Source organism: Grammomys surdaster, unplaced genomic scaffold (genome assembly GCF_004785775.1).
Source record: "Grammomys surdaster isolate TR1022 unplaced genomic scaffold, NIH_TR_1.0 100, whole genome shotgun sequence".
In the NCBI taxonomy this organism is placed as follows: domain Eukaryota; kingdom Metazoa; phylum Chordata; class Mammalia; order Rodentia; family Muridae; genus Grammomys; species Grammomys surdaster.
This window is the reverse complement of record NW_021604579.1, coordinates 10,462,565-10,474,534: the sequence shown is the minus strand read 5'-3', so window position 1 is coordinate 10,474,534 and position 11,970 is coordinate 10,462,565. Positions and strand designations below refer to the sequence as shown.

Here is an 11,970-nt window from a genome sequence, read left to right as displayed (position 1 = left end):
TTATTTTATTTTATTTTATTTTATTTTATTTTATTTTATTTTATTTTTACTTTTTTCCTTGACAGGGTCTCTCTATGTAGCTCTGGCTGTTCAGTGACTCACTGTGTAGTCCAAATTGGATTTGAAGTCAGAGAGCTCTGTCTGCCTCTACCTACCCAGTGCTGAGATTAAAGGGGGATACTATCATGCTTGCCTACCACCAATGTGCTTAACTGCTAAGCCATCAATCTCTGCAGTCCCCTAGCATCTCTTTTTTGTTGTTGTTTTTGTTTCTTTTTAAGACAGGGTTTCTCTGTGTAGAGCTAGATGTCCTGGAACTTGATCTGAAGACCAGGCTATCCTCGAGCTCACCGGGATCTATCTACCTTTATCTCCTGAGTACTGGGATTAAAGGTGTTTACCACCACCACTTGGCTAGCACTGCTTTTTAAAAAGATTACATTTATTCACTTATTTTATGTATGGGTGTGCACATGGCACACATATGTGGATATGAATCCTGGGATTGAACTTAGGTCATCAGGCTTAGTAGCCTGGCTAAGTCATCTCAACCATCTCATGAGCTCACCATGCATATATCTGATATATGTATTTAACATAAACTACCAGTGTGTACAACCTAATGTATACAGAACGAATTTACTCCCATAGTTAAATGTTTATTGTTTTATAATTTTTAATGATGATAATTTATTTAATGATAACTGATTGCTTCTTTTGTAGGTAAAATGAAGAGTGAGGAATCTAACAAAGAAAACTCTTCTGAGATGGACTATTTAGAAAATGCCACTGTGATAGATGAATCTGCTTTGACACCTGAGCAGAAGCTAGGCTTGAAACAAGCAGAAGAACGTCTAGAAAGAGATCACATCTTTCGACTTGAAAAAGTATGCTATACTATGTTAGTTATTGAGGGAGAAATATATGCTTTATAACTTTTTCTAGAATGTAACAACACTCTGTGTCACTTTTATTAATGAGACACGTAGTATTCTGGTCTCTTCAGCCCTCTACCCCCATTCAGCCAGGGCACTTATAAAATCACCTCGTTGTTTGTTTGTTTGTTTGTTTGTTTGTTTGTTTTTGAGAGACAGTCTTATTGTGTAGTCTTGGCTGGTCTGGAACTCACTGTGTAGATCAGGCTGGCTATGAGCTCTGTCTACCTCTGCCTCCTGAGTGCTGAGATTAAAGGCATGCCATCATGCCTGGCATAAGTTGACTTTTATTTATTATAGGCTTTAGCAAACTATGGTCTGTCTCTCTTGTTTTGATTGAATATGGCAAGATATATTTCACCTCCCTTTTTTGTAAATATTTACTGGGACACAGCTGTGCTCATTTTCTTTATATATTATCTATGGCTGTTTCCTCGCTGTGATGGCAAAGTTGACTGGAGACCATTTGGCCTGCTTAAAATATTTACTGTTTTCTTTCTTTCGCCTTTTCTTTCTCTTTTATTTTCTTTCTTTTTTTTTTCTTTAAAAGATTTATTTATTTTACATATATGAGTACACTGTAGCTGTCTTCAGACACACCAGAAGAGGGCATCAGATCTCATTACAAATGGTTGTGAGCCACCATGTGCTAGGAATTGAACTCAGGACCTCTGGAAGAGCAGTCAGTGCTCTTAACTGCTGAGCCATCTCTCCAGCCACGCTTTTCTTTTTCTTAGTTCTGCTTCTCCTTTTCCTTTGCTTCTTCCTTCCCTTCTATTCCCTATTGTTTCCCTTTTATGACTGTAGCCTAGGCTGTACCTCATAGGCTCCTGAATATTGTGATTATATGAATGAATGACCATGCCTTCCTAGTATTTACTGTTTTTCTTATTTTTAAAAAAATATTTATTTGAACTAATTTCTTGTATGTGTGTATGATTTGTATGAGATATGTGCATGTGAGTGTAGGTACCCTTGGAAGCCAGAAGAGGGCATCAGATGGAGCCAGAGTTACACATGGTTGTGACATGCCTTATATGGGTTCCGGGAACTAACTTGGGTCTTCTGGAAGAGCAGTACACACTCTTAACTACTGACTCATCTCTTCATTCCCTATGTTTACTATTTTCCAAAGCTTAAAATATTTACTGAAGTGCTACTTTGGTTCATATAAAATAAGTTGTTGACTGATGATTTACTCCCTCTTTTAGTAAGTATGGAATGCTTGTTATGTACTAGCAACTGTGCCAGACATTAGGAATATATTGACTAAAAATGGCATGTAACTTTTCATTAGAAGTTAAAAGTCTAGATGGAAATGTAGTTCATTAGCAAAGCATTTGCCTAGCAAGCAAAAGGCCTTAGATTTAGTCCGTCTCCCATAATTTATTCAATTATTCGGATGGATGAAAATAAATTATTAAATACTACTTTATTATACATATTGCTAAGTTCTTTTTCTTACTTTTACTGACGGTTATAAATTAGAAACTATTCTTTTGGTGTTTTGTGTCTACATGTGTAATGCTAATTAATTTCTTAACCTGGAAACATGTTCATAGGTTAAGCAATGAAAATGCCACTAGATATATATATATAGAAAAATTAAAAATCCAACTACAAAGAAATACATACTTAAGATGTTCATAAATATGTATACAAAAAGATAGGTCATTACTCTCAAATAAGAAAGAGATAAAAGTAATAGTATGAGTTTATATAGTTTAGAAAAACAAAATACCTAGGTTGATGAAAAAAATCCTTGTGAGAACACTTTTGTCCCGTTTGGTATTTTATTACTGTATAGCAGTTGGTCCATAATTAGAGTTAGTGTGCATATTAGTAAAGCACATGGATTTTGGAGTCATCTAGTTTACCGCTGTCACTTACTGGTAGGTAAAGATACGCTCCTTAACTCCCCTCCCCCTTTTATTTTTAAAGATTTGTTTATTATATATACACTGTTCTGCCTGCATATATGCCTGCAGGTCAGAAGAGGGCACCAGATCCCACTATAGATGGTTGTGAGCCACCATGTGGTTGCTGGGAATTGAACTCAGGACCTCTGGAAGAGCAGCCAGTGTTCCTAATCTCTCAGCCATCTCTCCAGCTCCCTATTTAACCCTTTTTAAAAGATTTTTTTTGCCCCCTTTTTTTACTTAATGTGTATAATAGGTATTTTGTCTGCATGTGTGTGTGTGTCTGTGCATCATGTAGGTGCCTGGTGTCTGCAGAGGCTGGGAGAGGATATCAGATCCCCTGAAACTGGAGTTAAAAAAGATAGTTTTGAGCTGCCATGTGGGTGTTGGAAATTGAACCCGAGTTTTCTGAAGAGCAGCCAGTGTTCTTAATCTGTGAGTCATCTCTCCAGCCCCATTTCTATACATCAGTTTCTTCATCAGTAAAATGAGGGTGGTAAAAATAACACCTTCGTAGGACCAGGATGATGGTGGATAGAGTGGATAGGCTGGAGAGATGGCTGAGAGATTAGGAACCCTGGCTGCTGCTCTTCCAGAGGTCCTGAGTTAATTCCCAGCAACCACATGGTGGCTCGCAACCATGATAAGAGTGGCTCAGTGGATAGAGTGACTACCATACTAACATAAGGATTAGAGTTTAGGTCTGCTAAATTCTCGTTAAACTAGATGTGGTAGTATGTGTCTGTATTCTCAGCTGATGAGAACAGTAGAATATCCAGAAGCTCACAAATCAGCTAGTTTAGTAGACATGGTAGTGAATAAGAGACCCTGCCTCAAATAAGATAGAAGGTGAGGAGTAATAGCTGAGTTTGCCCAGATACATGTGTGTGAACATACATACATACCACCTAGTTCTTAGAACTGTTGTGTTAGATAGGATAATGTAAAGTTTTTGACAAAAAATCTAGTATATAGTAAAGATTAGCTATTCTATATTCATTTAAAATTGTTGTTTGTTACATAAATATAGACATAGAAGTAGGTCTCTGTGATATTTATTCTAAAATCAGATGAAATAACATCCTTGTATTCTTCCTTCTCACTCAGTGTTTTTGTCTGAAGTTGGGTTTTCCCTGCCTCACTAAAAGAATCTAGACATGGCCCATCCACTAGCATTTTAATCACAGATTTCATGACTCCCTCAGTGATCTCATCTATATTCGTTGCTTTATTAGGTATTAGGTATATATAATTTCATTTCCCAAATTCAGCTCTTTTTATTACTCTGCCATTTTTGTTACATCGTTTCTGTATTATTGCTGTATGCTAATGACTGTGAATCAGTCTTTCTTTCCTGTCTTAGAAAACAAATGGCTCTTTTAAAATAAAGATTAGAGTTGTATATTTGCTTGTTGCCTCTGGGAAATAGTTTAATGCTTGAGGTTTAAATCCTTTTGTCAGTAACATGGAGAACCTTGACAGTCTTTTTTTTTTTGGTTTTGTTTTTTTTGAGACAGGGTTTCTATGTATAGTCCTGGCTGTCCTGAAACTCACTCTGTAGACCAGGCTGGCCTCGAACTCAGAAATCCACCTGCCTCTGCCTCCCAAGTGCTGGGATCAAAGGCGTGTGCCACCACTGTCCGGCAACCTTGACAGTCTTAAAAGTTAATAGTACTTTATAAATGTTGACATTTGTTACTAGTAGTCTATGGTAGGAAGACTGTTTCTAAATTTGATGCAGGTTTCTTATTTAAAGGATATCATTTATTGAGGATGGAGGGATGGCTTAGTGTTTTAAGAGCATTTGCTATTCTTACAGAGGACCTGAGTTCAGTTCTTAGTACCCACGTTGTGGCTCACAATGTCCTGTAACTTTAGTTATAGAGGATCTTGACACTGTCTTCTGGGGCCACCATACACATGTGGTGCACTTAAATACTTGTAAGCCAAATTCTAACACACGTGAAATATGAATAAATAAAATCTTTTTTAAAAGAATATATATTGGAGAAATGACTCAGTGCTCTTCCAGAGGTCCTGAGTTCAATTCCCTGCAACCACATGGTGGCTCCCAACCATCTGTAATGGGATCTGATGCCTCTTCTGGTGTATCTGAAGACAGCTACAATGTACTCATGTATAAAATAAATAAGTAAATCTTTACCCCTCCTCCAAAAAGAATATATATATTCCCAGATTAGAAAACCCTTTTGTCAGGAGTCCCACTAAATATTGAAGATTAGTCTGAAATAAAATGCTAAATATTACTGAAATTTTAGTGTAAGACAATAGAAACAGTGATTTAAAATTAGCATTTTAAAGCTTTCTTTTTACTTAATGCATATAGGTGTTTTGTTTTTATTTTTATCGTAAAAGAGTGTTGACTTTGGACTTAGATACATATGAACTGAAATACATTATGTCCTCAGTACTATTGAATTGGTGTGGACTCCCAAGCTCCATAGTTTTTATATCTATAAAATATTTTATATTTATAAAATAAAAATATTAATCTTAATGGATTAAGATTTTTTTTTTTTTTTTTTTTTGAGACAGGGTTTCTCTGTGTAGCCCTGGCTGTCCTGGAACTCACTCTGTAGACCAGGCTGGCCTCAAACTCAGAAATCCACCTGCCTCTGCCTCCCAAGCGCTGGGATTAAAGGCATGCGCCAACACTGCCTGGCGATTATTAAAAATTAAAATGACAATTTATATATGAAGCATTTGGCATAGTGTCTGGTACCTTCAACCACTTAATAATTATACTTAGTTTATTATTTTGAGAGAACAAAATTCTGAGTGAAGTACTGTGACTTGTATTTTAACATGACCAAATTGTTGTTCCTTCAGAGTATTTACCTCAAGAGAATATCTGTTTATTCTCATGATCCTGTGATTGATTGGAACATTTTTAGAACTCGGCCTTTGACATTGTCTTCAATATTGTGATCCATTGATTTCAAATGTCAACATAAGGGTACATTTTATTTTTCAGAGTACTCAGAAAGACCAAAAGTTAAGTTTGAAATTGATTTTGAGGACAACATGGGAATAAGATTTAAGGAGCAAGATGCTATTAGATAAGTAGTAAGCCTATTTAGCATTTTTTGTGATACTGTTTGAAGTTAATATTTAATGTTTTGAAAAGGTTAACTATCTCTTGAGTGTATTAGTTCTGGTTACTTATTAAAACATTTTTTCTAGCTAGGCAGTGGTGGCGGATGCCTTTAATCCCAGCACTTGGGAGGCAGAGGCAGGCGGATTTCTGAGTTCGAGGCCAGCCTGGTCTACAGAATGAGTTCCAGGACAGCCAGACAGCCAGGACTACACAGAGAAACCCTGTCTCGAAAAACCAAAAGAAAAACAACAACAACAACAACAACAACAAAAAACATTTCTTCTTGCAGTGCTTACTTGTTTTTTTTTCTTGTGGTGCTAGTGGGTATCTAACCCTAAGTCCTAGCACGTGCTAGGTATGTGTTCTACAACTGAGCTTCATAGGAGCTCCTCAGTGCCTTTTCCAGTCTGTTAATCTCATTGTTCACTTACCTAGTCTGTCAATCCTTTGATTACTGAAAAGGTGTGTTTTTAAACTTGTTTCTTTAGCGATCGCCAGAATATACCAATTGCCGTTATCTATGCAAGCTTTGCTTAATTCACATTGAAAACATCCAAGGAGCGCATAAACATATAAAAGAAAAACGACATAAGAAAAATATTTTGGTAAGTTACTTCTTTTAAAAATGATCTTCAGTATTTGAATTGTGAAAGTGTATTAGGCAGTTTTCAAACCTATGAACTTAATAAAGAAGTATTATTTGAGTCTTATATAAGTAACTAAAGTGGCCGGGCGGTGGTGGCGCATGCCTTTAATCCCAGCACTTGGGAAGCAGAGGCATGCGGATTTCTGAGTTCGAGAGTTCGAGGCTAGCCTGGTCTATAGGATGAGTTCCAGGACAGCCAGGGCTACACAGAGAAACCCTGTCTTGAAACAAAACAAAACAAAACAAAACAAAACAAAACAAAACAAAAAAATAAGTAACTAAAGTGGTAGCTTTGAAAGCTGTGAATAATTTCTTTATCTCCTATGTTTAGAAGGAACCTTCTAGGAACCAGTTTAATCATGCTAAAGAAAACTGAGTCATAAAATTAAATCTGTGTTAGTTTGTCTATCATTGCAACAGCAGCAGCAGAGAGCAGGCACAGCTCCATACTGCCACCTGCAGTAGCCTGAGGAGTTCCCTTAACATTTAGGGACATTGATCGCTCAGGTCAAACTGGATCTTTGGCTTTAATTCAAAAAGGAATTCCAGGACAATCAGTCTAAAGCAGAATTGGGATTTATTAAACGACTGTGTGTATGTATGGGGATGTTGATGAACCTACTGAGGTCATGGGAAAACTTGTCACAGATATCCTGCTCTGTCAGTCTCTACCTTATTCCTTTGAGGTATGGTCTCAACCTGGAGCTAGGCTGCAGGCCAGGAAGTCTTATTCTTTCTCTCTCCATTGTTGACTCCATGCCTGACTTTTCAGATGGGTGTTGGGAGCTGAATTCAGGTCCTCATAGTTGCTCACCAAGCTTTCTTTCCAGCCCTCAAAGACATCTTTATTTTGAGAATTCTTTAACTTTTATTATAATTTATTTTGTGCACATGGGCACAAATGCCATAGTATACATGTCAGAGGACAACTTTGAGGAATCAGTCTTGTCCTATCATATGGATTCTGGGATTAAACTCAGATTCTCAAGATTGGTGGCAAGTTCCTTTACCCACTAAGCCACCTCTTTTGCCCCCTAAAAGTCTTTGTTTGAGAGAGGGTTATGTAGTTACGTTGACCAGGTTGGCTTCACCTCAGAGATTGGCATAACTCACTTCCTGAGAACTAGGATTAAAGAGTGTATGTACTACCATGTTCGAAACACTTTTTTTTCCTTTCTTTTCCCTAGTCAGGAGTTCTTTTTGTGTAGCTCCAGCTGTCCTAGAACATCTTCTGTAGACTAGGCTGGCTTTGAACTCATAGAGTTCATAAGGGCTGGGATTAAAAGCGTGCACTACCACTGGCTGGCTTCTGCATCGTGTTTTATTGTAGATTTTAATCACATAGGCTAAGAAAAAGGAGGCTTTAGGAAGTATGGTATACCCAAGATGATTGGTGTGGGGTTTTCAATGAGTAGCGCTTCATTATCTTTATAACAGTCACATGCAGTATTTGAATGGGTTTTGAGTCTTCAAAAGGTTGCTAGTGGAACCTAAATGTGATTATAGGGTAGTTGCTGTGGGGTACCTGACAGGATTAAAACTGACAAGGTAAAAGCTTATAGGGATCTTAAAGTTAATTTTTCTTATTTTCTTTTTTGAGATAAAATGTCTAGACACAAATAAAGTCCTACCCAAGATCAGGCCTTCAGCCTTGATGCTTGCTATTTTAACATAAAATATCTACACATGAAAGGAATCTTATCTCTGTAGCTTTCACAGCAACCATTTATTGTGCTGGAAGTTTGAGGCTTCAACTGGACTCCACCTCCTATGTCCCTGTAATTCTCCTTGTCTTTCTACCTTGTCTCACATATCCAACTGGTATATATTGTCCACTTGCTAGATGTCGGTAGTGGTGAATATGATAATCATGATTTCTGTCCTTGGTGTTCCTAGTAATTGGTAAATAAGAGTTTAGGTATAATGTGTCTTATTAGAGGGAGAAATGTGCTAAGGAAATGTACAAGAATATTTTTCTTGATCTAGAACAGGGAAGTATACCTGGAAAATGACCTTTGTGCTGAACTTTAAAATAGCAGTTTAAAAAGCAAAACAATAAGTATGGGACAATAAAACATCATAAAGAAAGGTCTCTTGAGAAGAGTGAACATGATGTGTAAGGACATGAATGAATTCAGTAGGATTGAAGGAAAGAACTAGAAGGAAAATGTCATGACATGAGACTGAGAAGTATAGACCATAGAAATCCTCGTCAACTTTTCACTTCAGAATTTGTAATTTCAAAATATTTTTATTAAATATCTCATACAGATTTGAATAAAATACTCTTCTAAGAATATTGGTATATTATTTAATTTTCTCTTAAAAATTTTAATATGAAAAAAAATTTAATATGACTAATGCATTGCCTAAGTGTTAGCTCAGATAACTTCTCTGAAAAGAATCCTCTTACTTGATCTCCTAGAACGTCTGGGTTGTAGTCTTCTGCATTCAGCTTTTTCATAGTTTGATGGTAAAACATGATATTCTATATGTGTTTGTGTGTGTGTGTGTTTACACATGCCCCTTAAAGAATGCAAACACATGCAAAGCTGAATGCAAAACAGATTTTTTTTTTAAAACTGTACTTTAGAGCCCATTTCTTGGAAGGTAGGGTTCAAAACTCAAGCACCCCTTTTATGCAGAACAGAGGTAGAAGCCCCCTTTAGGAAGTATGACCATTTGACTTGATACTGCCAGCATTGATTAGATATGATTGATAACTTTCTGATATACCTAAGATAGCTGTCCTTGCTGCTACAGAATCATTAGCTGTTGTGTTAATTTTGATGTAGATTTTTCATAATGTATTATACTTAATAGTACAGTGGAACAGTTTTTAAAATGTTTTTCTTCTAAAATTGTTATTTTTGATATCTGTTCATTTTTTTGTTTACTTCTGTGTGTGTGCTGCCTATGGGAGTCAGCAGAATCCAAGAGAGGGCGTCAGGTTCCGTGGAGATAAGAGTTATAAAAGCAGTTGTGAGCCACTGGATGTGGATATTGGGAACTGAAATGGGGTCCTTCACAAAATCTGTCCTCCCTCCTTCCCTCCTTCCCTCCTTCCCTCCTTCCTTCCTTCCCTCCTTCCCTCCTTCCCTCCTTCCCTCCCTCCCTCCCTCCCTCCCTTTTTCCTTCCCTCTTTCCCTCCCTTCCTTCCTTCCTTTCTTTCTCTTTTTCTTTCCTTCTTTTTTTTTTTTAAAGACAGTTTTTCTCTGTGCAGAGCTGGCTATCCTGGAGCTCACTCACTCTGTAGACCATGCTGGCTTCAAACATAGAGATCCACCTGCCTGTCTCCCAAGTACCGGAATTAAAGGCATGTGGCACCACCACCTGGCTGCATCCCACACTATTAACCAGTGAACTCTCTCCATTTGCTGTAAAGCAGATTTTAAAATTTAATAAAATGATGTAATTATAATCTCAAAAAAAATTAAAATTGAAATTATTTAAAAAAAAAAAAAACCTAACTAGTAAACTCCCTTGCTGTACCTTTTATTCCTTGAATCCTGTGGCCTAAAAGCAACAGTTTTTCTTTGGTTCACTTACTTATTGCATGTTCTATTTCTCATGTGTAAATATTTGTTTTTTCTAATCTTTCTTAAGTATAAGGATATTAAAGTGGAAACTATGTTATTATTGTGAAACATTATACTAACAGGAAAAACAAGAAGAGAGTGAACTTCGGTCTCTTCCATCTCCTTCCCCTGCTCACTTGGCTGCTTTAAGTGTTGCAGTTGTTGAATTAGCAAAAGAACAAGGAATAACAGATGATGACCTCAGAATCCGCCAGGACATTGTGGAGGAAATGTCAAAGGTTATAATGACATTTTTACCAGGTACCAGATTCATTTTATGTATTTAATTCGTAGAATCAAAAATATTCTTTTACTTCTTCTTGAACTAGGGTAAACTTATTGTACATCCTTTTTTTTTTTTTTTTTTTTTTTTTGCTTCTTAAAAGTAGATGAATTTAAGTAGGAATGACCTACTTGTACATTAATGTTTTTGTTTGTGTGTGTATGTGAATGCTTATGCCTGGGCATGTAATTGTAGAATCAGAGGAAAAGTTCTTTCTACTGTTTGTGGTCTGGGATGTACCTCTGGTCTTTAGGCATCAAGCACCTTTACCATCTCACTCTTTAGGAATTGCTTCTATTAAAGTATCTCCTTTTAATAAAAAAAAGAAAATTGTATAATTTTATAGTATGAGAAAAAGATTTTAAAATGCTGAACATAGGTAATTTCTTAATGGTCAGATATTCTACTTTGGTCTATTTATTATAAAAATATGTATGTATGTATGTTTGCTACACATGTGCCAGGTGCTTTCAGAAGCCAGAAGAGGGTGTTAGTTAGAGCCTTCAGAGCTTGAGTTAAAGATGGTTGTGAGCCTCATGGTGGGGTGCTGGGAACTGAACTTGGGTCTACTGTAAGAACACTAATTGTTCTTCATCTTCAGCCCCTGAATACCATTGGTTTTTGAATGAATTATGATTTTTTAAAAAAATATTAATTTCAGTGTAGACATTCTAATATCACTAAATAAAATTCTTATTGCTTGATGTTAGGGAAAAATTAGTTTAAAGACTTTAGAGAAAATTTACTTGGGTTCAAGGTGTTAATGAATTCAGGTTTATTATTATATATACATTTATATGTATAGGTTGCTGTCCATCTTTTTTTTTTAAATGCTAAGGTAAATGTATCTTAAGTGAGACTTAATTTCTTACCATCCAAAGAGATGTTGAACATTTGATCAGTTATAGTTACATATAGTCCTATTGTGATATTCATAAGAAATAATTAAGTGGAAAAATGAAATTTCACTTCCTGTTTTTTCTCTAATAATGTTTTTCTACCTAAATATTGAACTGAATACTGATTAGAACTATTGAAAAGAAAGTAATTCAATATTATTTTAAAGACAGGACTTAAATTTTTATGATTTTAATAATATAATGATTATACATTTTTAAGTTTGAAAAGCATACAACTGAATATGAATGTTAATTTTTTTTTTTGTTCCAAAAAGGTTTATTGTCATGGCGGATGGTAGATGGATCTAGGCGTACCCCCCAAAACTCAGGGCAGTCCTGAGCTATATAGGGAGGGAGAAAGGGGGAGGATTGGGGGAGGACCTGGGGGAGGCATGCTTAATTTGCTCTGCCCTCTGGCCTTCATTAGTATGTAAATCCTTAGGGCCTGAGGCCTATAGTCTGGCCTATGTGACTGAACAATGTAATTCTATGGAGACCATGACTGCTTTTCAGGATCCTGGATTCTGGGAAGCGCCAAACTCCTGCCGGTTCTCACGCAGAATCCCACGCAGAGTCTGCAGAGTTTCGGGGT

At 36.5% G+C, this 11,970-nt stretch overlaps 1 protein-coding gene across 6 annotated transcripts in view; it reads left to right on the top strand.

Annotated features, from left to right (window-relative positions):
- Positions 1-11,970, top strand: part of Tut4 (terminal uridylyl transferase 4) — a 101,813-nt gene that overhangs the window by 22,376 nt on the left and 67,467 nt on the right. For all 6 annotated transcript variants that reach the window (XM_028785314.1, XM_028785305.1, XM_028785296.1 and 3 more), the window contains 3 exons: positions 724-887; positions 6,461-6,577; positions 10,280-10,457. In XM_028785314.1, the coding sequence (XP_028641147.1) occupies positions 724-887; positions 6,461-6,577; positions 10,280-10,457 (459 nt within the window). The remainder of the gene's footprint in view (positions 1-723; positions 888-6,460; positions 6,578-10,279; positions 10,458-11,970) is intronic.